The following is a 26,689-nucleotide window of genomic DNA, read 5'->3' as shown; positions in this document are numbered from 1 at the left end:
TCCGGATCCGCCCTCACTACCTGCCCTAAGTAGATGTATTCCCTTACCACTTCCAGTGCCTCGCTACCTATTGTAAATTGCTGTTCTCTTCCGAGACTGTTAAACATTACTTTAGTTTTCTGCAGATTAATTTTTAGACCCACTCTTCTGCTTTGCCTCTCCAGGTCAGTGTGCATGCATTGCAATTGGTCCCCTGAGTTACTAAGCAAGGCAATATCATCAGCGAATCGCAAGTTACTAAGGTATTCTCCTTTAACTTTTATCCCCAGTTCTTCCCAATCCAGGTCTCTGAATACCTCCTGTAAACATACTCTGAATAGCATTGGAGAGATCGTATCTCCTTGCCTGACACCTTTCTTTATTGGGATTTTGTTGCTTTCTTTATGGAGGACTACGGTGGCTGTGGAGCCGCTATAGATATCTTTCAGTATTTTTACATACGGCTCTTCTACACCCTAATTCCTTAATGCCTCCATGACTGCTGAGGTTTCGTCAGAATCAAACGCTTTCTCGTAATCAATGAAAGCTATATATAAGGGTTAGTTATATTCCGCACTTTTCTCTATCACCTGATTGATAGTGTGAATACAGGTCTATTGTTGAGTAGCCATTACAAAATCCTGCCTAGTCCTTTGGTTGACAGAAGTCTAAGGTGCTCCTGATTCTATTTGCGATTACCTTAGTAAATACTTTGTAGGCAACGGCAATAAGCTGATCGGTCTATAATTTTTCAAGTCTTTGGAGTCCCCTTTCTTATGGATTAAGATTATGTTGGCGTTCTTCCAAGATTCCGGCACGCTCGAGGTCATGAGGCGTTGCGTATACAGGGTGGCCAGTTTTTCTAGAACAATGTGCGCACCATCCTTCAACAAATCTGCTGTTACCTGATCCTCCCCCGCGGCCGTCCCCCTTTGCATAGCTCGCAAGGCTTTTTTTACTTCTTCCGACGTTACCATGATCACAAGTTACTTCCAAACATCTCTTCAAACAAGCCGTACAGCACGTCACCGAAAGTGAGTGAAACTTGCATCATGTGACAGTATTGAAGTTCTAATTCAAAGCTTTGCTCTTGTATTCAGAAAGTGCAATTGAGTGACTTGCAATATAGTGCCTGCCCTCTTCCGTACGTAGCCGTGGGCCTAGCACTCACTAGAAGATCTGACTGGAAAACAACGGTGAACTCCACTGTTACCTGGCGAACAAGAAGGCACATGATAGTGCACTGTCTTGTTTTTGTTCGGCCCCGCTTTTAGCACTGTTCGTTTTTCCAAATCATGTACGTACCAGCTAGGTCATCGACACACATTATATAAATGTATCAATTCATAAAAAAAAAATTTAGTTTTTGTTTAGTATCATTATTTTGAAAAATAGCATAAGGATAATGGCATAATTTGATGCGAAGTGGCTGCATGCCTTAGCAATGAAAAGCTTTTTTCCAAAGTTACGCATAGTGTTGTTTCGGCAATGCAAAAACGTGCATCCTCATTGTTAAAGCATTCTTGTCTGGGGAGTGCTAAAAGTTTGTCTCGCAAAGGCACTTTAACTGTCCCCAGACAAGAATATATATATAAATTGTAGTGGGTATTATGCATGTGACGCTGTGTGGACTGCCACCGCTGCGGTGCGAGACCCGAGCTCAGGCTGCTGATGCGAAGGGCTAGGACTCGTGATCAAGAGCTACTTGCGATCCCTTGAACGAGCTGCAATAAACCCCCTTTCAATATATATATATATATATATATATATGTATATATATATATAGAGAGAGAGAGAGAGAGAGGTGAAGGGGGGGAGTGGTGGTAGTTGTCGGCGGAGAACCCCGCCCTCCCCAAAGGAAATTTCTGGCTACACCACTGCAGTAGGCACACCTTCAGTACATGGGGCTTTGACTTTATGCTTGCTTTGGTGGACTATCTGTCTCCCTATACATTCAGCATTTAGAGAGGCACTGAAAGCACAACCAACAGGATTGCATGCATGTGAGCTCTGTCATTACAGGCTACACAGTTCTGAAGTGATAAAAACTATCAGCTTCTATGAAAAAACAAGGAGGAAGGGGGGTCGTGTGATATCCTGTTTTGGCTTACAGTTTCGCTTTCGAATCGTTACGTCGGGGCGGTACTCAGTGCCAAATGCTGTAAGTACACCTGCTGCGTTTCCCCTGGCTGGAATAAAGTCAGTCCGGCCGCCCTGTCGAAGAGCACTACAGGGGGGTTGCAGGTGATCAGGTATTACCTCCAGGATGTACCTCTGGCAGGAGGATGGATACGAACTGACAAGTATTATTGACATGTTATGAAGCCTGAAAGCCAGCAACACCCATGTGACAGCACTGATAGGTGTCCATACAGTTCTTGTCAACAACCTTAGTTATGTACCATACGGCTTATATAAATTTAGAAATTGTGCTAGCGCACTGGATTTTTATATGCTTGTGTACATAATTGCTTTTCCAGGGCTGCTAAGTAAATACGTAAGTAAATCGAAATCCACACTGGCATATTTCAAAATTCTGACCAGGTGACTTTCACTAAAAGCCAAGGCTCAAAGTGCCCTTGTTCCCCTTGCTAACATTTAATCAATTTCAGGGACATGTAGCCAAGGGCGATTACAGTAAAAGCTCGTTAATTCAAACCGCAAGGGGAAGCCGCTTCAGTTCGAATTAACGAAAGTGAAGGAGAACAGTACACTGTGATTTGGAAGCAGTAGAGCATGTCAGAAATTTAATGCTTGAAGAAGTCCGTGATCATAGTCTGCCTTTTTTCCTTGAAGGCGATAGCTAGCACTTTTTGCTCTAACGAGCGAATGTGGCGGAAGGCCTCCTCTTCGCCTTCTTCAAAACTGAAAAAGAGACGGGCAGCATTAAATCCAGCCATGACCTCCGCAGCGGAGGGCCGCACTGGCGCTTCGTCTTCCTCCTCCTTGTCATCACTGGCAGTGACAGGTTCACTGCTTCTGAACTGAGAAATTATGTCCTCATCTCTCAGTGCGCCACACCCCACTGCGCTCTCGTCCACGTCGACATAGTCGGTAAATGAGATTTGCAAAGCGTCTGAGATTTGCGACGGGCAAGAAGTCTCGGGGGCCAACGTAGAACGTAGAGGAGGCAGCCGCTGCTGCCTTCTGTCCGACGCCGCGCTGGTTAGATTTTTCCAGATTTTGCCTTCTCTCGCCGTTCTATCTGTTCCGGAGACGCGCAGCCTTGTGTGTAGGCAGTAGGCACGTTTCTCTGGCCGTGTGTCAGGCGCCAAGCCGCCGGCACAGTGCCGCATAGTTCGAATTATCCGTGGCGGAACCTTCTCACGTTCGAATTAACGGGCTTTTTTATGCATAGACTTCTGTGGAGCTTGGCCGGACCAAATCGTACAGTTCTAGTTATCCATAAATTCAAATTATTGAAGTTCGAATTAATGAGCTTTCACTGTACATGTTTACAGATGAAATTAAGCACTGTTCACTGATTGTGGACATTTCATGTCCACAATTGTATATACAGATCCTCCTGTATACAGACAATATACTGATCCTTGTCTGTATACTGTCTTTTACCCATTCATTTTATTTAAAGAAAAATAAACTGAATAAACTGAAACTAAATGTGTGAAAAATCACACAAGTTCTTTTACATTGATTTAATTACATCGTTGCTACACATAAAGACATTTGTGGAGCCATGGATAATGATAAATGTTTGTTGCTGCCTCACGTGATGACAAAAAATCAGCATTGAAGAAACCTTTCCAGTAGGAACATAAAAGCCAATGGCCCTGATTCTGCCTTCCTGAGTTCTATGCACCAGAGCCAAGGCTACGCGACCAATGAGTGCAGATTCCTGTGGAGTGAGTTGTACTGCCACAGTTTGGAACCTGCTGGATGACTAAATGGCCTTGACAAGTGGTCTTGTCGGCATATGTTTGCTTGAAAGCTCCTCTGCAGATCGCACGGCAGTTGATTGTGCGATTTCACTTCATTCTTCAAACGGACCTTGAACCACTCTTTGTCAGCTTTTTATAGGCTATTTCAGAAATAATTATGTAAAAAGTACATCCATGCATTCAGAAGAATCGGGGATATTAACAATCAAAGGCCCCCGCATATTACCATTTGCTGTGCTCTTGTTCCTTCTTCAATGCCTTGGACTGCAAAGACTACGATGGAGCGGGGCATGCCTACGACGCTCCGCCTACAGAACGTCACCATGGTGCGCAGCTCAAACTTGAGTGGGGATGTTCATGTAGACCCCACTACTGCCAATTTCGGTGCCTATGATGTGCCAAACGCAGCTGTCCTCAGCGAGCCGCAGTGCGCTCAACCAGCTGACTTGTTACGGCACCCGTGGCGACCGCAGTATCTACGCTACGTAGCTAACAGATTGCAGCTACATGCAACTGTAATGCATATGCGCAGTGTTTCTTTTTGTGCACAACAGTGCTTGAGTGTGCACTCGTGCTCATACAGGGTCCGTTATCAGGGTGTCTACCAACTGGGAAAACCGGGAAAACTGGGAATTCTCAGGGATTTTCAATAGTCTAGAAAAACTCAGGGAAAACTCAGGGAATTTGTGCTTCTATCAGGGAAAATTAGCTGTAATTTCATTGAAAGGGAAAGAAAGTCGCAGTAAAGCTGGCTCGAGTAGGAGGAGTTGCCAGTGTTTAGTCAACGACCGACTTTCCGGACTCCCGATAATTCGGATGGCTTTGCGGCACCGCCACGTACCCCATAGAGTGTACCCCATAGAGCCTATGTATAATGTCTGAAATTTCAGAAGCAAGAACCCTTCGCTATCCATCTGATTTTCCGGACTTTCAGCCGTCATGGCAGGTCCGAAAGGGTATTAATAAAGCCACCACCACCGCCACCGTTTTGATTACCTCGTCGCTCCTCGAACGCTCTCGCACGTAAATCCGCTGGCAGCCGTAGCCACCACCGCAGCAACGCTAGGCCTAGCTGCTTCTGCGTTCGCTATTAAGCGTCTTGGCGTTCTGTGCCGTGTTTTTCACTGAAAGAATTCGTCGCTATCAGCAATGGCACCGACTCCGCCTTTGTGGTCCTCGCTATTGGCGTCGGAGCTCGGAAAGCACGACGCGTTGCATAATGCAGGTTGCCGAAAGTCAGCTTCGCCTCACTGCATCAGTATTACGCGGTGAAGCGTGAGCAAATTATTGCGGTGAAGCTCAACAAGCGTGGGAAGGGGCAATTGTCACGGGACACGCGTGCACCCGCTGCCTTTTTTCACAGGATGAGCACCGATGTGCCTAATAAGTGTACTGGCAGGCCCTCAGAGCTTTGTCTGATCTTCTGCGGCAGTAAAAAACATGCAGAGGCGTACCAACTATTTCTAGAGTGTGTGCATGTTTGTGTGTATGTGGGGGGGGGGGGGGGGACTGCAGACGGTCTGACCTTTCGTTATCTCTTTCTCTCTCTCTCTGTGAGTGTGCAAATATATATATATATATATATATATATATATATATATATATATATATATATATATATATATTGCCAATTACTATTACAATAAGTGAAACAGCCTAGAAATGCTTCTCTCATAAGTATATTTAACCGACAGGGACCTATTTATCAATCACACATGGTGAACAATGGGGGCCCGAAAAATGAGCTGAATTTGCATTTATCTCTTGCAACTATACAACATCTCAAGATGATACAGGGGCAAAAGGCAATGAGTGCACCCACAGTGGCCTCAAATCGGGCCCAGTAGCAGCAGTACAGCATACATAAAAAGGCACATTTGCTACAAATAATTTAAATAATTCAACAAAGAATTGTACTTGCTGTTTAAGTCTACAAGATAAATGTATCACTAGTTTAGGTAATAGTACTATTGAGGTTATAGGCGACGACGTACAATCAACATAAATTACTTGCCATATTTCCACATTAAAAAAGTGGACACTCCATCTCGGCCGTGCGACAGTGGACGTCCAGCGAACCTGTTAAAAACCACTACTATAACTGCTGAGGGGCGTATGCAATGCTTTAGTGCTTTATAATGCCCCCCCTACCCTTCCCACACACTCAATTTCTACTAGATTTGATATCTATTGAGTTCACAGTTATTCCAGGCCAATGGGATAGATTCTTTGTTCGCAAAACACATTCATAAAGCTCCGAATAGCTTACATGCATAATATACTAAAAATATCACACTTAGTTCTCTATGTTCGAAGTTTGCCTTCATATTGGTCATAATGCGCCCTTTATTTTCTCCAAATATAAACAAAATGTATTGTTTAGTTCATGGAGGACATCGCTGAAACAAGGACTGAAGGTGTTATGACACATGAAATTAAGGAAAGAAAAACAACGACTTATTATTACTTACGCTTTTAACCAGATCAGGAATGTAAAAATTTTCTCACACATTGCAGTTACAATGGCCCCCTTCCACTTTCCACAAAATATGAGCCTGTTGTAAACTACAGCTATGTCAGGACACCGAGAAGCATAGTTGATAGCGGCCATATCACACAGTCTAATGCATGAATAAGAAAATTTTTACAAAAGCTGTATTTGATCCAACCACTTCGCACAGGAAGTTTCCATTGGGCACCACCAATTTTCGCTAAATTTGGTCTTGGCGGCTTTTATAGTGCTGCCAGAGCGGTAGGCTCAATTCTTCCGCTCTCGCTATAGAAGTGCTCAAACACACTGGAGTGCTTGCATATGTAATTTATTACGAAAGCCATCTATTTTGAACTTCACCTCCACATCACCCATTAATTTGTCCTTACAGTCACCAAACCTAACGAAGCTGCCTTTTTTAGTTCAGTGAGGATACCAGCTGAAACTAATATATCACGCATGACAAAGTAAGTATAAAAAAATGAAAGTTCAATGATTATTCGTAACGCTTCTCACTAACCCAGAAATATTAAAACTATGCAACACATTCCACTTGAAATGCTGCCTATTCCTTCAAAGTATAAAGTATCTTCAGTTCTCTTGAGACAATAGCAGTAGCGTGATAATTTCGAACACTTGTTCTCAATTTTTTTATGCTGTATTTGATGAACATGCATTTACCATAGCACATAAACTTGGCGTATTGCTCCTCTTATGTTCGTACAATTTTATCTCAGTTGTTATTGTAATTACGCAAGTGCAGCAGTCTAAGTCTTACACTGCTCGTAAAACAGACTAATAAGGCTATGGACCACTTGGATGCCTATTCTACTTGAAAATGTGCCTTTAACACACCCATTTGGAGCATTGCCTGCACCTTATCCGTACCATGCCCCTAATTTCCCCTAGAAATAAACAAGATGCCTTGTTTAGCTCACCAAGAACACCGGAGAAACAAACTGCGAATCTCGTAATATCCCCTTCGGTCACGGCATAAGATTTGTGAACAGAACTTATTTTTGCCATTACTGTGTAGTGGTTACAAGGAATAGCTAGTGAACATTAGGCTTTGAGAAAATTGCACATTCTGCTTTCTTAAGGTACACCCATTCCATTTCTCAGTGAAATGTATCCCTTCAAACGACAGCTTTCACGCAGGGATTGCCCTCTTTGACATCCCTTCAAAGAGGGTAATGCCTTCGTGAAAGCAAAGTGGGGGTTTCGGTAGTAATCGCAAAAAATTATTTCTTCCCTTATTGTAATGCTTGGGCCCAATAATTAACCTTTGCAAGTAATTTGAGCGGATGGTTCAATATATTTATTGAAGAAACGTAGCACGACTCACTTGACAATTAATGAATATTAGTTACTATATATTTACGATGGGTCACTATAAAATTCAGAGGCATTCTCCCGCCTTGACTTGCCTTCTATATGGAGTCTCCAGCAAATAGCTAATCTTCGAAAATATGTGCTTCTGTATGCATCTCGTTTTTATTTGTATTTGAGAATGTCTCACTATGAGTTTTACGCATTTTTTCCAATATTTCTTTTTTTTTTTGCTTTGCATTTTACTAACTCCTTCTTTCTGTTTTCTTTTTGAATAAAATAAACACTACCCCTTATACTATTCAAGCTGGATTAAGTAGTTTTTTTTATATTTTAGCATGCTTACTAGAGAGTGACACCATCGGGCGACATGGTGTCAGCCTGTCTCTTGACATAAAACAAAGTTCTGTGTCACTCAGGGATTTGGCAAAGGCTCTCAGGGAAAACCTGGAAAACTCTGGGAAATTGGAAATCTCAACTTGGTAGACACCGTGATTATGAAAGTAACATGCATTTTTTGGGAAAAATAGATTTATTGACCGGACCTGTACCCAGTGGTTAAAATTCTTAAAGATACTCTCCCTCTGCATCAATATACTTGTGGAGACATGTCTGCCACACTTGAAAGGCACCCTGAGAGATCTTGACAAGAATGTCTCAAGAACGCTGTAACATGCTTTTGGGCGTTTTCCACTGGCTCCCAATGCTTTCCTTTCAGCGCTCTCATCAGTCGGGGAAACAAAAGAAAGTCGCACTGAGCCAAGTCGGGACTGTAAGGGGGATGGGAGACCACCGGGGTGTTGTTCCGGGCCAGGAAGTTGGTAATGATGGGCGTGCGGGGTCATTGTCATGGTGGAGCTTGACCGTGTCTTTGATGTCAGCCCTCACGCGCGCGACCCGGCGTTTCAATCTCTTGAGCACCTCCAGGTAAAAGGCTGAGTTTGTAGTTTCTCCATGAACTCAAAATGGACGATTCCTTGGGCGTCAAAGAAGACAGTGAGCATCGTTTTGATGCTACATTTGCTCATTTGTGCTTTCTTGGGGCGGGGGGATGATTTTGTGTGCCACTTGCTGCTCTGCCTTTACAATTCTGGGTCGTACTCAAACATCCAGGATTCGTCTCTGGTTACGACAGAGTTAAGAAAGTCCGGCTCATTTTGAATCAAATCCATCAATTCTTGACAGCGCAAAACTCGAAGTTCTTTCTGATCTTCTGTTTTCACTTTCAGCACAAGCTTCGTGCAGATCTTGTGCATTTGCAGATCCTTGGTCACTATCCCATGTACTGCAAATGTAGACATGTGTAGGGTGTCAGCAATTTGTTGGATGCTGAATCGAGGGTCGGAACGCAAAACTTCGCACACACGATTCACGTTTTCATCAGTTCTGGTCGTTGTTAAGTGTCCAGAACGAGGTTTGTCGGCGACCTCCTCCCGGTCCTCCTTAAACAACTTGTACCACCTCCCTGACTGTGACCTTGAAATGCCTCTTGAAGCATCTGGAATGTTTCGGTTGCATTCGTTCCAAGCTTCACACAAAACTTGATAGCGTATCGCTGTTCAAGCAAACGCTCCATCGCGCCATGTTATTCGCTCACACTGCTCGGAGTAAACTGGCGACCAGCTGCATTGGCAGAGCACAACCCTCGCCACATTTCCTGACCGGTTTTACCGCACTGCTATGGGTAGTTGCATCATAATAAAATCATGCGCATTACTTTCATAATGAACCCTGTATGCTCCAATCTGGCTGTGTTACGTGGTGCAGACTGACTTTGTCCTGCAACAGCTTGACTGATGGATAGTAGCCATATCCAACTTGTGCATATTGAAGTGTTATCAATAAGTCTGCCAAGGTGTCTAACCAGGGGCAGCCAGGAGTCGGATTCTGGAAGTGTGCATGTGGTCTGACCTTAAGTTTTGCGTGGTTTGAGGCTAGTTGAGTGTTCAAAACTAGTCAAAATTAGCAAGACCCAGCAGCTACAACACCGATAAGCAGGGTGGATGGATGGATAGAAAAACTTTATTGCGGTTCATTAGGTCGCCCTAGTTTCCTAGCCCGAAGCAGGCCACTCCCATGTTGGGACCAAAAGGCCAAGCCTTTCGGCCACTTTGCGGGTCCGTTGGACTGCCCATAGCTGTTTGTCGAATGTGAGACTGTGTAGAGCTGTGTCCCACCGCACTTCAGTGTTGTCCTTGTTGCTGCGTAGTGTGGAGCAATGCCAGAGCATATGACTAAGATCTATGGCGTCGTTGCATTTAACGCATGTTGCAGGCGAAGTGAACTCCGAATAGAGCTTGTTTATTAGAAGCGAGTTCGGATAGGTTCTTGTTTGCAAGAGCCTTAGCGTAATGGCCCGATCTCTATTTAGTTTACTGTGCGGAGAGCGGAAGACCCTGCGTCCTAGGTAGAAGTGCTTGGTTAGCTCGTACGTGAGGAGATGGTTCCTGCAATCTGGAAGCTCAGCTTCTTCTGGCCTTGTGGCTGCACGGTTGGCAAGTCCTCATGCAGCATTGTGGGCAAATTTGTTGAGGTTGACTGGAGCACCGGTAATTTCTCCCATATGAGCAGGATACCAGATGATCGTTTGAGGTTTGACGATCTTTCCATCGACAATTGCCAGGGCTTGTCTAGAGATGACTCCTTTGGCAAATGTTCAGATGGCTGCACTAGAATTGCTGAGGATCCTGGATCTCTTTGGGTTTAAAAGTGCCAATGTGATGGCTACCTGTTCTGTAAATTCTGGTTGTGTGGGATACGTGGAAGCCGAGTTGACTGTTTCACCTTTGCCGTTCAGAAGGACCACTGTGAAGGCTCGTCTATTTGACATGAAAGCCGCGTCGATGAATAAGCATTCTTCAGCCTGATTTTTAGCTTTCTCTAATTGGGCTCTGGCTCTGGCTTGCCTTCTGCCCTCATTATGAATGAGGTGAACATTGCTTGCAACAGGCATGACTGTGATATTCTTCCCCAGATCTTTGGGAATTTCTCTATGGTTATTATGCATTGCTGTAATTGGTGTACCAATCCGTTTGAGGATGGGTCTTCCTGATCGCGTTATGGAGAGTCGAATGAACTGGGCTCTTTCTTGTGCCTTGGTTATTTCCACCAGTGTATTTATTGTGCAGCTCTAGTTGCATGAGTCTTTCAGTTTCCATGTACATAGGTAGCCCAGGAGCTACCTTGATTACTTTCCTTAACAATGCATTGAGTTTGTCTCTTTTGGATTTCTGCCACTCGTGCATGGCTGCTATGTAGGCGAAGTGACATAGCACAAAGGTGTGAACTAGTCTGGCGATGTCTTCTCCAAGTCCATGTCGGTGGTTAGTTACTCTTTTGATGAGCCTGATTGCATTGTCTACTTTCTTAGCAATGCATAGAATTGTTTGATTATTGGACCCATTGGATGCTATCATTAAGCCCAGGTCCACCCTTGGGATGACATTTTCACTCCTGGTATGGAGCGTCATGTCATTCTCCCCAGGAGGAAGCCATCCTCTGGGTTTGCGGCCTTGTCTCTTAGGTCGGTATAGCAGGAGCTCCGATTTCTTGGGTGAGCATCGGAGTCCCATTAGGATGAGGTACTCTTCGATGATGTTTATGGCGTCTTGTAATCTTTGTTCTAGTTCTCCATTGCTGCCTCCAGTACACCATGTCGTGATGTCGTCCGCATAAGTGGTGTATTGTATGCCTTCGAGTCCTCTGGCGAGACCTATCATGGAGATATTGAAAAGGGTGGGCGAGATGAACGTTCGTTGGGGTGTGCCTCGTGTACCTAGCTTCATCGCATGTGATATTAGGTCCTCAGCCTTGAATGTGGCCATCCTTCCACTGAGAAAGGCTTCGACATATTGATGAAAGTGACTATCCAGACCGAGGTTTGGAATGGTTTTGAGTATAGTAAACGTACGGAGGATATTATCAAAGGCTTTCTCCATGTCTAGTCCCAGTATTGCTCTTGTGTCCCTAGCCTTGTGGCTGATTATTTGATTGTTGAGTAGCAGCATGGCATCTTGCGTAGATAGACCAGGCCTGAAGCCAATGATTGTGTGAGGGTAAACATTGTGCTCTTCCAGGTACCCAGATAATAGATTCAGTATTGCATGTTCAGCAACCTTTCCCACGCACGGTGGGAGTGCGATCGGTCGTAGATTCTCGAGGCCAGGGGGCTTGCCCGGTTTTGGGGTTAAAATGGTGTGGGCAGTGTTCCATTCACCAGGAACGTCACCGCTCCTTCACATGTCATTAATTAGTTGTGTCAAGTTCTCTATGGAGTCATCATCCAAATTGCGGAGCATCTTGTTTGTTATCCGGTCGGAACCAGGGGCATATCTTTCATTGAGGTCGTGTAAAGCTGCCCTGACCTCTCCTACTGTGAACTCAGCATCTAAAGTTGAGTTGCTTGATCCTGTCTATTCCAGTCGAGGAGGGGGTGGCTGCTGTGTGTCCTCGACGGATAGGTGCCTATTCACTAGCTGTGCAATAACTTCTGTGCCACCATTCTGTGCCACCTGCAGGATTTTACTTCACATGTTGTGTTTGTTGACTTGATTTTGTGTTCATTTCGTCTAGTAGGTGGTTCAGTAGATTTCAGGTTCCTTTTTTTTTTCATTCGGCCATTTATAGAGCTGTGAACCTCATCCCACTGTTGCTTAGAGAGGGTTTTGCAGTGCTCTTCTATCGCTCAGTTGGTTTCAGCAATTTTATTTCTCAGCCTACGGTTTAGTCTCTGAGCCTTCCATAGGTTGAGTAGGGATTGTTTAGCTACTATGAGGTGCGCCAATCGGCTGTCCATCTTGTTGACGGGAGATCCGTTAGCACCTGTTTGGTTGCGGTGCCGATGTCCCTCTTCAGTTGTACGGTCCATTGTTCCAAGCTTAGGTTGACTTCTTCAATCACGTTTTTCTTTCTGATTTTACGGAGTTTGTCCCAGTCTACGACGTGAAATTTCTCTTCTACCTAATCCGTAAGTTGATTTTAATTCATTATCGTCACTGCCCAAGTTGGGTTGCAATTCCCCTCCCCCTGTCATTGATCTTCATCTCTGAGCGATACCCAGGCAAAGTGACATTGGGGGTGAGCGTTTCTTGGAGTAGGACAACGTGCGGTTTCTCAGGGTTGGACAGAATAAATTGCTGCCGGGGCACCTTTTTATGTTGGTAGCCCCTGCAGTTCCATTGCTACATTTTGAATTGACTAGTTTCTGTAGCCATCTTGCTTTGGCTTGGGTGTATTGCTTAGTGTAGTGAAACTGTCAAACTTTGTGCATTGTACGAGAGGTTTAGGGGCCTTGGGATCTAGAGCTGGGACCACCGTATTGTTAAGATATGCTTTGATCTTGAATATCTGATTAGTGCACTCTTCCATGGCTGCAATACCTGACTGGAATTGCATCAACCTTTCAGGTATCTACTTGACATTGTCGCTGAGCATTGTGAGCATTTCTGTGATTTCAGATTTTGCCCTGGTAGATGCTTGCTCACATGTTGTTATGGCCCGCTTCTTCGGCATGGGTGTCTCCTTATCCGTCTCCTTTTTTGGTAACGTCCATGGGTCGAGGGACTTCCGATTGCTTGCTAGCACTGCTAGTAGAGGGTGGCTGATTTCTCGCGGCCATCTGAGAGCTTCTTCTAATTTCTGTCATTTCTGTAATGAGCTTATCTATCATGGTTCTTAGCTTATCATTTTCTTCTTCTAGTTGCGCTATCCTATCATTTTCTGCTTTGTTATGATCATGCTCTGGTGTTCGCTCGTACATTACCTGTGTTCCCTGAGCTCCTCCTCGGACTCGATTGGCCCTGGTTGATTGCCATTGACGATTTTCTTCCCTGAGGTCTGAAGGTCGTCCAGGTGAATTGAAGCACACCTACGCCTCGTTTGAGAAGGGGTGTCCCCTAGCTTTGGATTGGCTCCTGGATCTTGAGCGGCCTCTGATTCTGGAATGACTCCTGGAATGGGAGTGACACTTGGATCGAGGGTGTCTTTCCACCGCTGTTTTCAAGTTGATGGGTGGGCTTTCAATTTGTTGTACTCTTGTTTCCTCATTGGCTCATTCCCTTCTTAGCTTCTGACCACATATAGTATCTGGAAACGTTGCTTGCAGGCTTCATCAGCCGTCAGGTTTGGTGCTCTGCATGGGCCACATTTCGGTGAGCATTGGTGTGACTCCTCTGGGTTGGTTGTACCACATCCTCTGCATGTTGATTCTTTTTGGGGGTCGGACACACATCCGCTCGATGGCCTAGCTTGCCACATGCGTAGCAAACATCTACTTGCTTGCGGTAGAAAAAAAGATCTCACCAGGGTCGGGACGTACCTTACGAAGTTTGGTACTTTACATTTGGTACTTTAGTTTGGTGCGCTGTTGCTTTGCATATGGTGCCGAGTTGCGCAAAATCTTGGAAAAGTGATCATATCTTGGAAAGCAATTGACTGAAAGTACTGCTCCACGGCAGTGCTGCCACTGCTGATCGATCAGGGTGTCTACCAACTGGGAAAACCGGGAATTCTCAATGATTTTGAGTAGTCAGGAAAAAACTCAGGGAAAACTCGGGGAATTTGTGCCTCTATCAGGGAAAATTAGCTGTAATTTTATTGATTGGGTCGAAAGTCGCGGTAATGCTGGCTCGAGTAACAGATAAGAATCGTAATGAATCGTCTTTGATGCCCTGTCGTCGGCTGGAGAGTTGCCAGTGTACAGTCAATGACCGACTTTCCGTATTCCCGATAATTTGAATGGCTTCGTGGCACCACCACGTACCCCATAGAGTCAGTGTATCAGAACGTCTGAAATTCCAGACGCAAGAACTCTACGCCGTCCGATTTTCCGTACGTTTTGCCTTGACTGCAGGTCCAAAACGGCATTAATCAAAGCCACCACCGCTGCCATTTTGATTACCTCGCCACCTTGAACCGGTAGTCTCGCTTGCAGATTTGCTAGTAGCCATGGGCATCTTGCGCTGGAGTTTGAGGTATAGTAGCGGCGCCTGGTGGCAGCGCGTGAAGCGTTATCTCAGCTTGGGTAGTATTGAACCCTGGCTGTGGCGAAGCACGTTTCTAGCCCGACTTTTGCGTCGATTCGCACTTTTTTCTGCGCTGCTGCAAGTGCGAAAAGGCTCATCACTTCTCACAGACCACACCGACCATGATGTGAGCTAGCCGCAGCCTATAGTTTAACGAAAACAGACTCTCCATAAGACGTAATGCTGGAAGCAGAAGGAATCGGCGACGCCAATCCAGAGAGACCTAGCTCAGCCTCGAAAAAGCGTCACCGTCGTTACTGCTGCATCATGGACTGCCATGAACAAGAAGGCCTGAATCCCAGCATCGGATTCTTATCGTTTGTGCGTATGGTCACGCAAACGGTGGCGCGTTCGAACGATCGTGTTCGTCCATTCCGGGGTAGGCCTCGCTAGACGGTCTCGCAGAAGCGTGGATCGGCGCACACGCAGAATGTCTGCGCCGCTTGTCGACCCTGAGCCAAACAGAAAGACCCTACTCCCTGTCGCGCCTGACCAATCCCACTCACTCTCTCGTGCCATCACTCTCGCTCCACACTTGCGCCACCTCTCGCAGTGCGCTTCAACCAGACCGACTGCTGTCGCCACCAAGCCTTGCGGAGAAGCCGTATTACAGAAGACGGGAGCTATGCAGAGAAAACAGCATATCAGGGGACGCGTGAGTTGCGCATCCCCATACACTTTACAACTATCCTGTCTTCTCTTTACTTCATTTTACTTCGAATCTTTCAGACAGCAAGGGTTAACCTGGTGTAATTCATCCAACCTTAGGTCTACTATATTAGGTTATAGCAGTGATTTATAGCTGGTGTCTGCAAGCGTTACTCAAACCTTGCATGCCCCTTCATTGAGCTCGATGGTGGATGGCTATTAACGTTGCCGAATAACAAGAAATAAGTAATGGGTACTCCCTCTACCTGATCACTCTCTCTAGAGATGGCACACCAATGTTACGTTTCCATTCCTCAACCAAAGCAAAGAAAGCTTTCCATGCTTCCATGTGGTGCACAGTGAACAAGACAAATCAGTTCAAATAGTTTCCCTTTCCTTAGGCCCAAGTGCCTTGCAGAAAAGCTTGGGCCCAGGCTACAAAGCAACAAAAATGTAAAGTGGAGATCTGCTTCTCAAAATCTGCAGCAAAAATCAACACGACAAATTGACGACTCCTGAGAATGTGTTGCACTGTCAGAATGTGTCACAATGGTCGACAGCGATCGCTTGGCCCTCACACGTGGGGCGGGAGGCGGATGCGGCAGATGCTGCTCTGCCATCTTCGAAGAACCAGCAACCTAGTGGCTCGGGGGGTCCTAGGGGCCTCTCCTCGTGAGGGGAGGCCTAAAGCACATCTTTTTGCGCCCAGCGCACTCATCCAGTGCCTCCTGGGTGGCAATGGATATAACTCCAAGCACCTCGGACTTCTTCGAAGTAGGCTTCTTCAATTTTCCACTTCTGGCTACTCGCGGGCTGCCAGAGTCAGCCCGCGAGCCCGCAGAGGCTGCCAGAGTCTTTGCTTTTCTCGGGTTGCTCCGCCCATCGCCCCACGCACTTCCGCCGGGCGTTCGTTTTCCTCGGGCTGGACGGTTCTGGCTACCTGTGGGCTGCCAGAACCTGCCAGGACAATTTTGGTCTGGCTGCTCTCTGGAAGTTCTCTGGCTAGGAGACGACTAAAAGAGGCGATGGACACTCGCCACCATCTTTCCGGGGACTTCACAGATTGCAACGCGGGCGCTTGAGGACTTAAATTTACCTCGCTCAGCCAACTGTCTACAGTCATCTTCGGATTTTCTTACTTCTAGCGTTATCTTTTTAGGTGCTAACACACCGTTCTGCATTGTGAAGTGCTGTGATATAAGCAGTGGTGAACTGTTTAAAGCTGTTGTGTGTATGTGCGTGTGTCCCCAAGGCTTCTTCGCAGCGATGATCAGCGCGCCGCGCTCTCGTGCGTGCATGTTATCTGCGTTGTGTTCCACGCGAGTTGTAGACGCTCATTCACACATATTGCGGTACATTTTCGGTTCGTCTTTCTCTTGTGTTCCTTTTCACATATCTCACGTATGTATGCGGAGATCTCTCCTTTTTCTGCAGTTAGTGAACGCATTGCAGCTAGCCCGTGTTCGCTCCGTCTCTCCGTCGTATGCTTGGGTGGCAGCTCGAAACTGATATGTGTCCTAACTGCAGGCCGTTGATGTAAGAATGCACTAGTTGAGTAATAGGCACACGTACATTATACACACATACAATGGCTTATTTCTCTCATGATCGCGACCAATGTTGTTTTTCGTGTGAAACTTTTCGCTGGTCACAGGTGGCATGCATTTTCATGTGCCAGCCGTGTCCCCAGCTCCTTAGGGTCAAAATGAGAAGCACCTTCAGCCATGACAAACTTTCTGAAATCGAAGCCCAAGTAGGTCGGTACGAAATTTTATGCGCATGAGACGTACCCGATATCCTGCTTTTTCATGTCTTGGGAAGTGGTGACACAATGCCAACTCATCAATGTCGCCGGTGGGGGCATGATTGCTGCGAGCAGGGATTCTCGAGCTATCGCTTTCGAGGATACAATCAGTTATGCGCAATTTCGCATCTTGTCATCCACTGCGTCGGAGGCCATCTGTTGCACTGCGCAAGGCGAGGTTGGCCCAGTGCGCGTCCTGCGCTGAGTCGCGCGAAAGTGATCGTATCCCTGAATGCAACTATATGTTTTCAAGCTGGCAACGCATAAATGGGCAGACTATGCCGAGCGCGCACCGGACTCGCCGAGCACTGCCATGCTGGTAGCATGTTTACATTCGGCCAGCTGTCCCGGTATTCGATTTTGCAAACTTCAGGCAGGTTCATGTTGTCTTGGGATCCCAGCCCACGTGACTTCCTATCAGGACCGGAACTAGTTGGCTGCCAGCGGGCTGCCAAAACTCCGAAAATTGAAGAGGCCCGGTGTCAGTGCTCTGCTGACAAACGAGACTGCCTGTCTATCTTGAAGGAGAGCCGTTCTGAGTCTGATTGGATTTCCAACTCCATTGGATTTCCAACTGCTTTCGTGAGTTGCGGTAGGCCAGAACTGAAACTCTTGTTGCAACATTTTTTGCCTTCTTGCGGCTTTCTCCAATGGCATGGTGTATCCTTCACAGTGAGTTTCCTCACTTTGTGTGTCCTTGATTTTATTTGCATTTCCATCGTTTAAAAAAAATATGCTTTATGCATACTGTATGTCGTAAATTGCGTTTTCTTTTGTTTGCTTAATATATTTCGCTTTCTTTGGCTCAAAACTTTGTGACCTTTTGTGGTCACGAGCATTTGTTGCAGTAGCACTGAAGCTTGCGCTAGTTGGTGCATGCTTAATCTAGATACTGTGATGCAAAAAAGATGACATGAAGACGCATGGTGCTTGTGGTGTACATTTCATGTGTTTTCGTGTCCACATCTTTTGCACCATAGCTTCTAGATTAGCCACAAGCATTTATCTATTTTGTGGTTGTTTCCCGTTGGGAACTATTTTCCATGTTTTGAATGCCATGTAGAAAGATCAGTTGTGTGAACAAATTCATGTTGACTGATTTATGCACTGAAAAACACACTATTTCTGGACGTGGGGGGATTTGCGAAAGCATTAAAATTAGAATGTTGAAACAGTTTTTAACTATTTACACTGTTTGTTAATGACTGTTCCTGCAGCTGGTGGTGACTGCCTTGAAGAAGTTCTGCACGCTGCAGCACTGCAACTGCTGGAAATATTTGAAGGTGACCATGACCAGAGCCATGTTACCGAGCATCAACGTCAGCAGCTCAAAAGGGCCTTTGGCAGCTTCTCTGCTGAACTGGCAAACAAGGCCTGCCTCTTGGTGCACAAAATCTTCTCTTGGCTGCCGCCAGAAACGAGGCAGCTGCTGCTTGAACAGAAATACAGCCTGGAAGACTCATTCCCCGAGGCTGCTGAGTTTGCCCGTCGCATCAAAGTAGGCAGCTTTCAGCCATTTGTGGACGATGAGGTTGATGCGTGCTCCGAGGACGAACTGTTTGTCAAAGACCAGGCCTGCCTGGACATAAGTTATAAGGACCCTGTTGTGACGGAAAGCAAGCCAAAGAGCCGCTATGATGGCCACTGGCTGAGGGCTCAAGTGCAGGCAGCACTGTTGAAAGGTAATAATTTGGGTCTCTCTGTGGAGGAACTGGTCAACATAGTTGCCCCAATGCTCGACTCGCACCGTACCGACAAGGAACTCGAAGGAGAGGTAAGTCATTTGTCAGACTGTTGCATTCGTATATTTCTTGTCCACTTTTGGCAAGTTTCTCACCCTTTTTTCTTCACTGTTTTTGCACCAGGTCGTGTGCATACTTAGAGAAGACAGTTGGGCTAGTTAGTGCTCATTACAGACTTCAGACATAATTAACTAGTGCAAAGAAGACAAGAAGCACACAGGACAGAACATACAGCACAACTAGCATTCTGTCCTGTGTGCTTCTTACTGTCATTCGTTGTCTTTTTCGTGCTAGTTAATGATGTCTGAAGCTGTGTGCATAGATATGCCTTGGCACTATTTGGTGGGCTGCTGCCTCGAATTCCAGCTAATGTTCTATCGTGGTGTCGAACCCATTTCAAGCTGGAAGCATCTTTTCTTACCTGTACAATGCTGTAGCAAGATAACGCAGTTTCTCCTGTAGTATTGGTGTGCACATTTCCAGTACAATCGACTACCATTAATTCAACCCTGACAGTACCAGACGCTGATTCATTTGGCAATATTTGCCCAATTCTGACATGCTCCCTCATCGAACACCGGCCCATTTTCTGTGTGTTTAAAGCAGAAAAGTAATTTCGAAATTACATTAAAGCTCCTAAACAAAGTGGAAACCTTTTGCACACCTGATTTTTTAGCAAGAAAAATATAGCAGGCCTAATATCTGATTGGACTGCGCAGACAATTTTCAGACCAGTTGGGTGAATATCATAATCATTCGTTGTGTGCTGCCGTTCTCTCTTGAGAATCTTCTTAGAGCAAGCTGAAAATAGCTGTTTTCGACTGGAGATGATGTATTTTCAATGCACTCCTGGGGTGCTGTACTGGACCTTGGTGAATTCTGCCATCTTTTGAGCTCCGATTGGCTCAAAATGCTGTCACTACAAAATTTGACAATATGATGGAATTTGCCGATGTCAAGAATAGCACCCCTTTTCTCCTAAGCTCTGCTGAGACAGACGTTGCCACTAAAAGATTTGCTACTGAGGTCACCGTAGAGGTCAGGCATGTGTGTGCTGACCAGTCAAGTTCGAATTTCCCAGCTAAGGCCGATTTTAGGACTAAAATAACTAAAGTTTGGGCTCATGGAAATGTGTGGGCACAGGCCGGGACCTTCAGTCAGGATTGAATTAACCAAAAGCTTGAATTAACCATAGTTGAATAAACAGATGTCTACTGTGTTAGTTGCCAATAAAATTTAAGAAATTTGGTGCCATCTAAATTTGTAGATGGCACCTTGGACAGCTACATTTTGACAGTATAAAGCAAACGTGTTCTAAATGTACCCAAGTATGCAGCCACAAGCAAGTAGTACAAACTGTAGGCTAATGGCTGGCAATGCCACTGTCACTCTATGTGGAGCTGAATGGTAAGTAGGAGGAAGGGCAAATGGGCTGAAAGAACTGATGGTTCATGTTCAGATAGTGCTGTAGAATATCAGATCTCCATGGTCAACATAGTAGCCCCCATGCTGGACTTGCACCATAGGAACCGAAAGGAGAGCTTGCACCTTGACCTGGCCCAGCTTCATACTTTGGCCATGCCACCAATTTACATAGCATGAGATCTGTTCGAAAATCATGCAGTGCATTATTTAAAATGTCGTTTCATGAACTTACACGTACATCAGTGTGATCACCTTAAATGTAATCACTGTTGAATACACTGGTTTCACCTCTCGTTCCATTGCAGAAAGCACCCTTAACAGTAATCTTTTATTAAGTGCTTCAGCAGAGAGGTCACTTCTTTTTTAAATTTTTGTGACACCTCCGAAATGCTGGCTCCACAGCAGCAGTTAGCATTTGAGGGGGGGGGGGGGGGAAGGGAGGGCATTGCATGGGGAGAGTGTTCGAGCAAAGTTATGGGATTGTGTGCACCATGCACTATCAATGCAGAGTGTGCAAGGGCATTGTCTTGGCGCCAAATCCAGTGCCCTCTTTCGAGAAATGTGGTCACCTGGGACAAGCCTAATTTTTCAAACACTTCAAAGCATTGGTGTAAGAAGATGCATAATAATTTATCACTTTCATTTGAGGTTTTCTAATCAACAAAAGATGGTCTTCATTGAAACATTTGCTCAGGAGTGAGCCGTCCTGTTACAAACTTTACACAAACCTCTTTTTATTTCCAAATTTTGCCTTCACAATTGTATGAATAAATGACCTTCCTAAACCAATTGCCTTTAATATAAACCAAGTGCTTCTGATAAGTCTTTCGGTGGTCAGTGAATGTGAGAGAATGCACATGATCAATGATCAATGCTTGCACCTTCACACGAAGAAGAAGAACATCCTGATTTTGCATCGTTGTGGGGTATTCTCGGCCGTCCCGAACATGCCAAACCAACTTGAAGACAGTTCTTTTCATTCAGCGTGCCCTTTCCATTGGCCTATCGTGACATCTGATAAATTTCTGCCCCATTCTTACTCAGTTTTTCAAGAAATGGGACACTGATCCTTTAACCTATCTTTTGAAATGGCCAAACATGGGCTGCACAAATATGCATGAATTCAGGCTTCTCATACAGCAGTCTAGCTCCTACTGGAGGTCAACGGGGTACTCTCAAGAGGGGCAAGTGTGAGAGCAGTACTCCCACATCCTATCCCATTTCTTTCCTGACACTGTGTGCACTTTTGGGACAGACCTTGTATATGTTAGCTAATGTTTGAGTGAACATATATTGAGGTAAGATGAGGATATCTCTTTTGTGTGTGAAGCTTATTGTGGGAGTAGGCACTTATGTCAGAAGTAGGAGTGGTGCTTGCTACATGCATGTTTGAAAGCTTTGTATACATCTGCACAGTCACTTGCAGCCAAGGAAGTCTGTGAGGTGATGCATGCTTCTATGATTGAAATGCATCAGGGTACACTGAATTCAAGGACGTGCTTCACAACATTGCTGCTGACCAGCAAGCACACGGCCAACCCAATGCATATCCTCCCTACACGTGAAAAATTCTTTCTGGCAAGACATGTGTGCTCATGTCTTGCCTGATCCCTCCCCCATCACTTTACTGTAGTGGCGGCAGCTGTGCTTAGGAAGTTGCAGGTGGCCCTTACACCGGCTGTCAGCTGTACTTGGAACTGGCTGCACTTTCCGCTGGACTCAACATTGTCCCCCTTCCAGTGATGAAAGTAGATGCTGGCCACCTAGTATGGACTTGTCCAGCATTACAAGTGGCACATTTTTGTCTCCTCTAGCCAGCTGTCCTACTCTAACATGGCACGTCTAGCCATGATTGTTGGGTACACGACAACAGATACTACAAAACAGTCCTTGAATTCATATACAAAACGCCTATGACACATAACAAACATTGTTCCTTATGCAAAGCCATCACCAAAAGATTTGGCATGTGACAGTGGTCAATTTCTATTTACAATTTGTTCCTGTTGGGGGCTGTTTTCATTTTTCAGATGTATGAAATTTTTGGCGCCGAGTTTCTTGGTGTGATTCATAATATCCTCGACCATCGTAAAGAGCTTGTGAAGGCCATGAATGCTGATGCATTAAACATGGCAGAACCTTTCCCTGATGTTGTGCCTGTCTTCAAGAACCAGCCTGCAAAGCCCACATACGGTTGCCAAGTCACTATTCAGGTAAAAAACACAAAAGTGCACTGCTTACATTGTTCTGCATTATCCAATGCATCACTCTATTACTCTTTGAGCTGAGACAACATATTTTTTTGCTTGCGAGTGTCACAAACCATGCTTTCTTTTGTAGGTCAGAAAGAACACTGCTGTTTAACCCTTTCAGGTGCTAACTGATTCTGTTGATTTAAAACTTACTTCAACCGCATTTCCTACATGTTCAGAATCATAAAAAGCATACAGCTGCAAAATAGATAAAGAATTTTCAATACTTTAGTCTGTTTTGTCATCCTTAGAGACTGTAGACTCCACGTGAAAACTCATACAGGAACATCAGATATGAGAACATCACTTATTTCATGTCTAGCAGGCTTGAAAAGCGCCTAACCAGTCACTTGAAAATTGTGCCTGGTGCAATGAATTGTGAAAAACAGTGATGGAAGGGAACTCGCTGCATACGACATACTCGCATTGAGTAAAAATACCCAACCGTCTACATTCCCACTCATTTTACTAAAGCTTTTTGCACATGTTACTCATACTTGCATCACAGTTCCAATCAGAAGTGTTTTCAGACCTATGTGACACATTTTAAATGCCATTGCCTTCATCAGTACCTTTGCTGTTGATGCATAACCTTGGCGTATTCAATTGTGTACACAGTGTCTGAAAGGGTTAAAGTGTTTATTGCTCTGTAAGTAATGTCAACAGCAGATCTTAATTAAGAGTACACTTCTGAAATTTTCTTTCCCTGACTGTTTTGCAACATAGTTTTGTTGTCCATTTCAGTCGGAACAAGAGAAGAGTCTCATGAAAAAAATTCAGAAAGAGGAAAAAAGGATTGGGCGTGATCGTACGAAGAACAACACCAAGGAGCAAGATGATGACATGCAGTTGAATGTTGAATTTCTTCGTAGGCAAAAGCAAGTACAGTTATACCTCAATGTAATGAACTTTAATGTAATGAAATTCTCGATATAACAAAGTATTTACCTTTTCATATCCTCTTGTCCATAGAAGACCATGTATTTAGAACCTCAATATAACAAAGTGTGTTTTTATATTAAATTTCGCTTCTGCCGCAACGGAATGCAGAGATAATAAATAGAAACTGCCACGTACGCCGATGGTAAAATTATTGAGTTACAAGCATCTGCTTGCAAAAATACCTCTCAAATTGCACGCAGCGCGACAAGAGAGACTGCCACAGTGGAGCTGCATTATGTTCCGTACACCGTGTTCCGTAGATCATATCATTGCCTATGCACTTTGTGCTTTAGGTGGGGGTGAAAGTTTTCTTTCAGCTGTGTCTTTTTTCACAATTTCATTAACTCGTCTCATTCAAAGCATGAAGTCCTGTGAACAGCAGGGCTGGCCTCTTCGAACTCATTAAAGCCTTTCTCTCTCGTCTACCTTGCCTTCTGCCTTTCTGCTGTGTTTTCTATCCTTGCTTCTAGTGTTGTTTTCACAATGTGGTTAACTAACTTGCACAAAATAAAGTTCTATCAGCTGAATAGCAACCGATTCATTTTAAGTTCTGAAAACGAGTAGTAAATGTTATGTGTACATGTAAGCCAGTGCAAAAGCCACGTTAAGCTGCTGTTTATACTTTTGTCCTTTGCAAACAAGCTAAAAAGCAGATGATGCATAGCATTGTAAAAGGCACAGGGTTCTCTCTTGTGATCCGGCATGTGCTGTAGCATTCCAATCACGAGAGCTCTACCAAACCAGTCATCAAGATACAATAGTCTTATCTATACCGAAAATGGTGTTTTAGAAGCACAATCTTTTTAGTGGGACTATTTCTTTAGTCGTGGAGGCAATCAGCTGTTGCACTTCGGTCATCTGGGGGGAGCCTCTCCTGTCTTCTAAAGTGGTACGTGACTATAGGTGTTGCTTTGGTATATAATACTCTACTAGCAGTACAAAAAAAAATGTTTCTCTATAGAACAACAGTTATGCACCACTAGCATCTGTACCAAGAATTGCTTTCACAATCATTCACCCTTGTCATTTACATGTAGCAGTATTCTAAATGCAAAGGAATATTAGCCATGTCTAACATCTTCGCAGCAACAATAACAGCACACCTGCCACAGCACAGTTGTTGCAAGATTGCACATGCAGCCAAGTCCGTGCTGATATTGTTCGTTGTAGCACAGTCATACGGGCTGGGGCCATTTTGGTAGTTCCCACCATGTACCAGTTTTCTTTTACACATGTAATCGAACAATTCAGCTGCTATGATGGCACAGCAGAGTTGAAGACATTGCTCACAGCAGTATGGCACCATCTGGACCAAAGTGACCTTGTCTTTCATTCATGTGTGTGGAGCGTCATGGAAAAGCACACATAATAGCAAGGTAGCCATTGTTGCATCATTTCTATCAATAAGACAAAAATATAGTGAATTCAAGCACTAGAATGCTCTAGGCAATTGGACAAAGCCACATGTGACAAAGAGAGTCCCGCCTGTTGGCACCCCCCGGTGATGTAAAAAATAAAAATAAATGTGGAGACAGGGAGTCGGAGGAGGTAGTGAGGGCATCATGAGGCAGGAGAGCTTTAACTCCTCCTGTTGAGTGGTAGCACTAGTATATTATGTCTGCCGTGGAAGCGCCGGAGCAACTGGAGCCAGGTGTTATTGTGCACCACATGAACACGCTAAGTCATGTTCAAATAAATTTACAACCTGGTATGCAGGTATGAAGTCCCTGGTCATGTTCGTGGTATCCACCTTGGTGATGCGATTTTGTGGTGGAACTCCTTAGCATACGCAGTAGCCTGAACATCGAACATGATCACGTTTAGACCATTCATTTCGTGCGAATCCCGTTTTACCAGAAGTTCTTTTTTGGACATTATCAAAGTCTACTGTTTATTGTGAAGTTTGGTAGTGGCGGCATTTTTAGCCAATCAGAGAGGCCGTTGCAGCCTTCTGGGCCTTTCTGATTGGTTCAAAATGCCGTCGTTAGAAATGTGATAATATGGCAAAATTCAGCAATGTCCAGACTAGTACCACAGATGTTTTTGGCCATATTCTTGTGTTACTTATAAAGCCAGAAAGCTTTGATTCAACAAAATTATTTGTTTGCCTTTAACAGCATTGAGATTTGCTGAAAGCCTTGACCAACAATTTTACATTAGTTAACGATGCTGCTTGGTGTGTGCTAACACTGCATGAACAGTGGCTGTGGCACCAGTGCTGTAAGTTGTGCATCAACCAAGGAAGGCTTTGAGACAGTAATTATGTGCACATAGCTGATGATAACCACTGTGACATGTAAGAAAATTGATTGCATAAAGAAAGGCAAATTCTATGAGATTGTACATAGGGACGTTGCATGGGAATGTTAGACACCTTTTCCCCTTTCAGAGCACAGGGTAAATAAGACTGGTTTTAATTACGTCTTTTTTATTTTTAATGCACTGGTAGTGTGATTGGGGCCTGGTCTGAACTGTGAGCCTTTTCTTTCACTGACTATATTGCAGGCATGCTGAACTGAATGCCGAACTTATGACTGCCAAGGCTACACCATTGCTGGCTAGGAGACCACAAGCACATATAGAGAGATATCCCAATGTTTACGACTCCTTTGCTGAGGCCAAAAAGTCAGCTGCCTTCATAGCAGGAGCCAAGGTTGGATTTTGTTTTTACCTTTCATGGTGAAGACCAACTAGTGATTGTATCTTAGTGTTTTGCAGTAAAAGCTCATTAATTCATACCTTGCGGGACAAACAACAAATCGTCAGATTATAGAACTATAAAAAGAAAGACTAAAAAGTGTTTAATGCCATACCAAATTTATTTGGTGAAAAACAAGCAAAGCTTGTATGCTTTCTTGATTAAAGGGACACTAAAGCGAAACAACAAATCAGTTTAGACTAATAAAGCATTGTTTGAGAACACTGCAGGCAGTCATTTCAAAATAATAGTTTGATTATTAGATGAGAAAATAAAGGTCGAAGTATCAGTATTTGAATTTCACGCTGAAACCCCAACGCTGGTACGTCAGTGTGACGTCAGGGATTCCAAAGTATGTTTTCGGATTTGGGCTGCGTTGGCTGAGTAAAGATTCCCGAAACTTGCCATTAATATTTGGTTATTTCGATAAGGGTGAAATGCGAAAACACCCGTTTACT

At 44.6% G+C, this 26,689-nt stretch overlaps 1 protein-coding gene across 2 annotated transcripts in view; it reads left to right on the top strand.

Annotated features, from left to right (window-relative positions):
- Positions 1 to 26,689, top strand: part of LOC126521606 (activating signal cointegrator 1 complex subunit 3-like) — a 414,950-nt gene that overhangs the window by 8,219 nt on the left and 380,042 nt on the right. For both annotated transcript variants that reach the window (XM_055065750.2, XM_055065751.2), the window contains exons 4-7: positions 18,390 to 18,946; positions 22,370 to 22,552; positions 23,336 to 23,469; positions 26,039 to 26,186. In XM_055065750.2, the coding sequence (XP_054921725.1) occupies positions 18,390 to 18,946; positions 22,370 to 22,552; positions 23,336 to 23,469; positions 26,039 to 26,186 (1,022 nt within the window). The remainder of the gene's footprint in view (positions 1 to 18,389; positions 18,947 to 22,369; positions 22,553 to 23,335; positions 23,470 to 26,038; positions 26,187 to 26,689) is intronic.

This window comes from Dermacentor andersoni, chromosome 6 (assembly GCF_023375885.2).
Source record: "Dermacentor andersoni chromosome 6, qqDerAnde1_hic_scaffold, whole genome shotgun sequence".
NCBI classification, from domain to species: Eukaryota; Metazoa; Arthropoda; class Arachnida; order Ixodida; family Ixodidae; genus Dermacentor; species Dermacentor andersoni.
The sequence above is the reverse complement of the archived record's forward strand: the minus strand, read 5'-3'. Positions and strand labels throughout refer to the sequence as shown.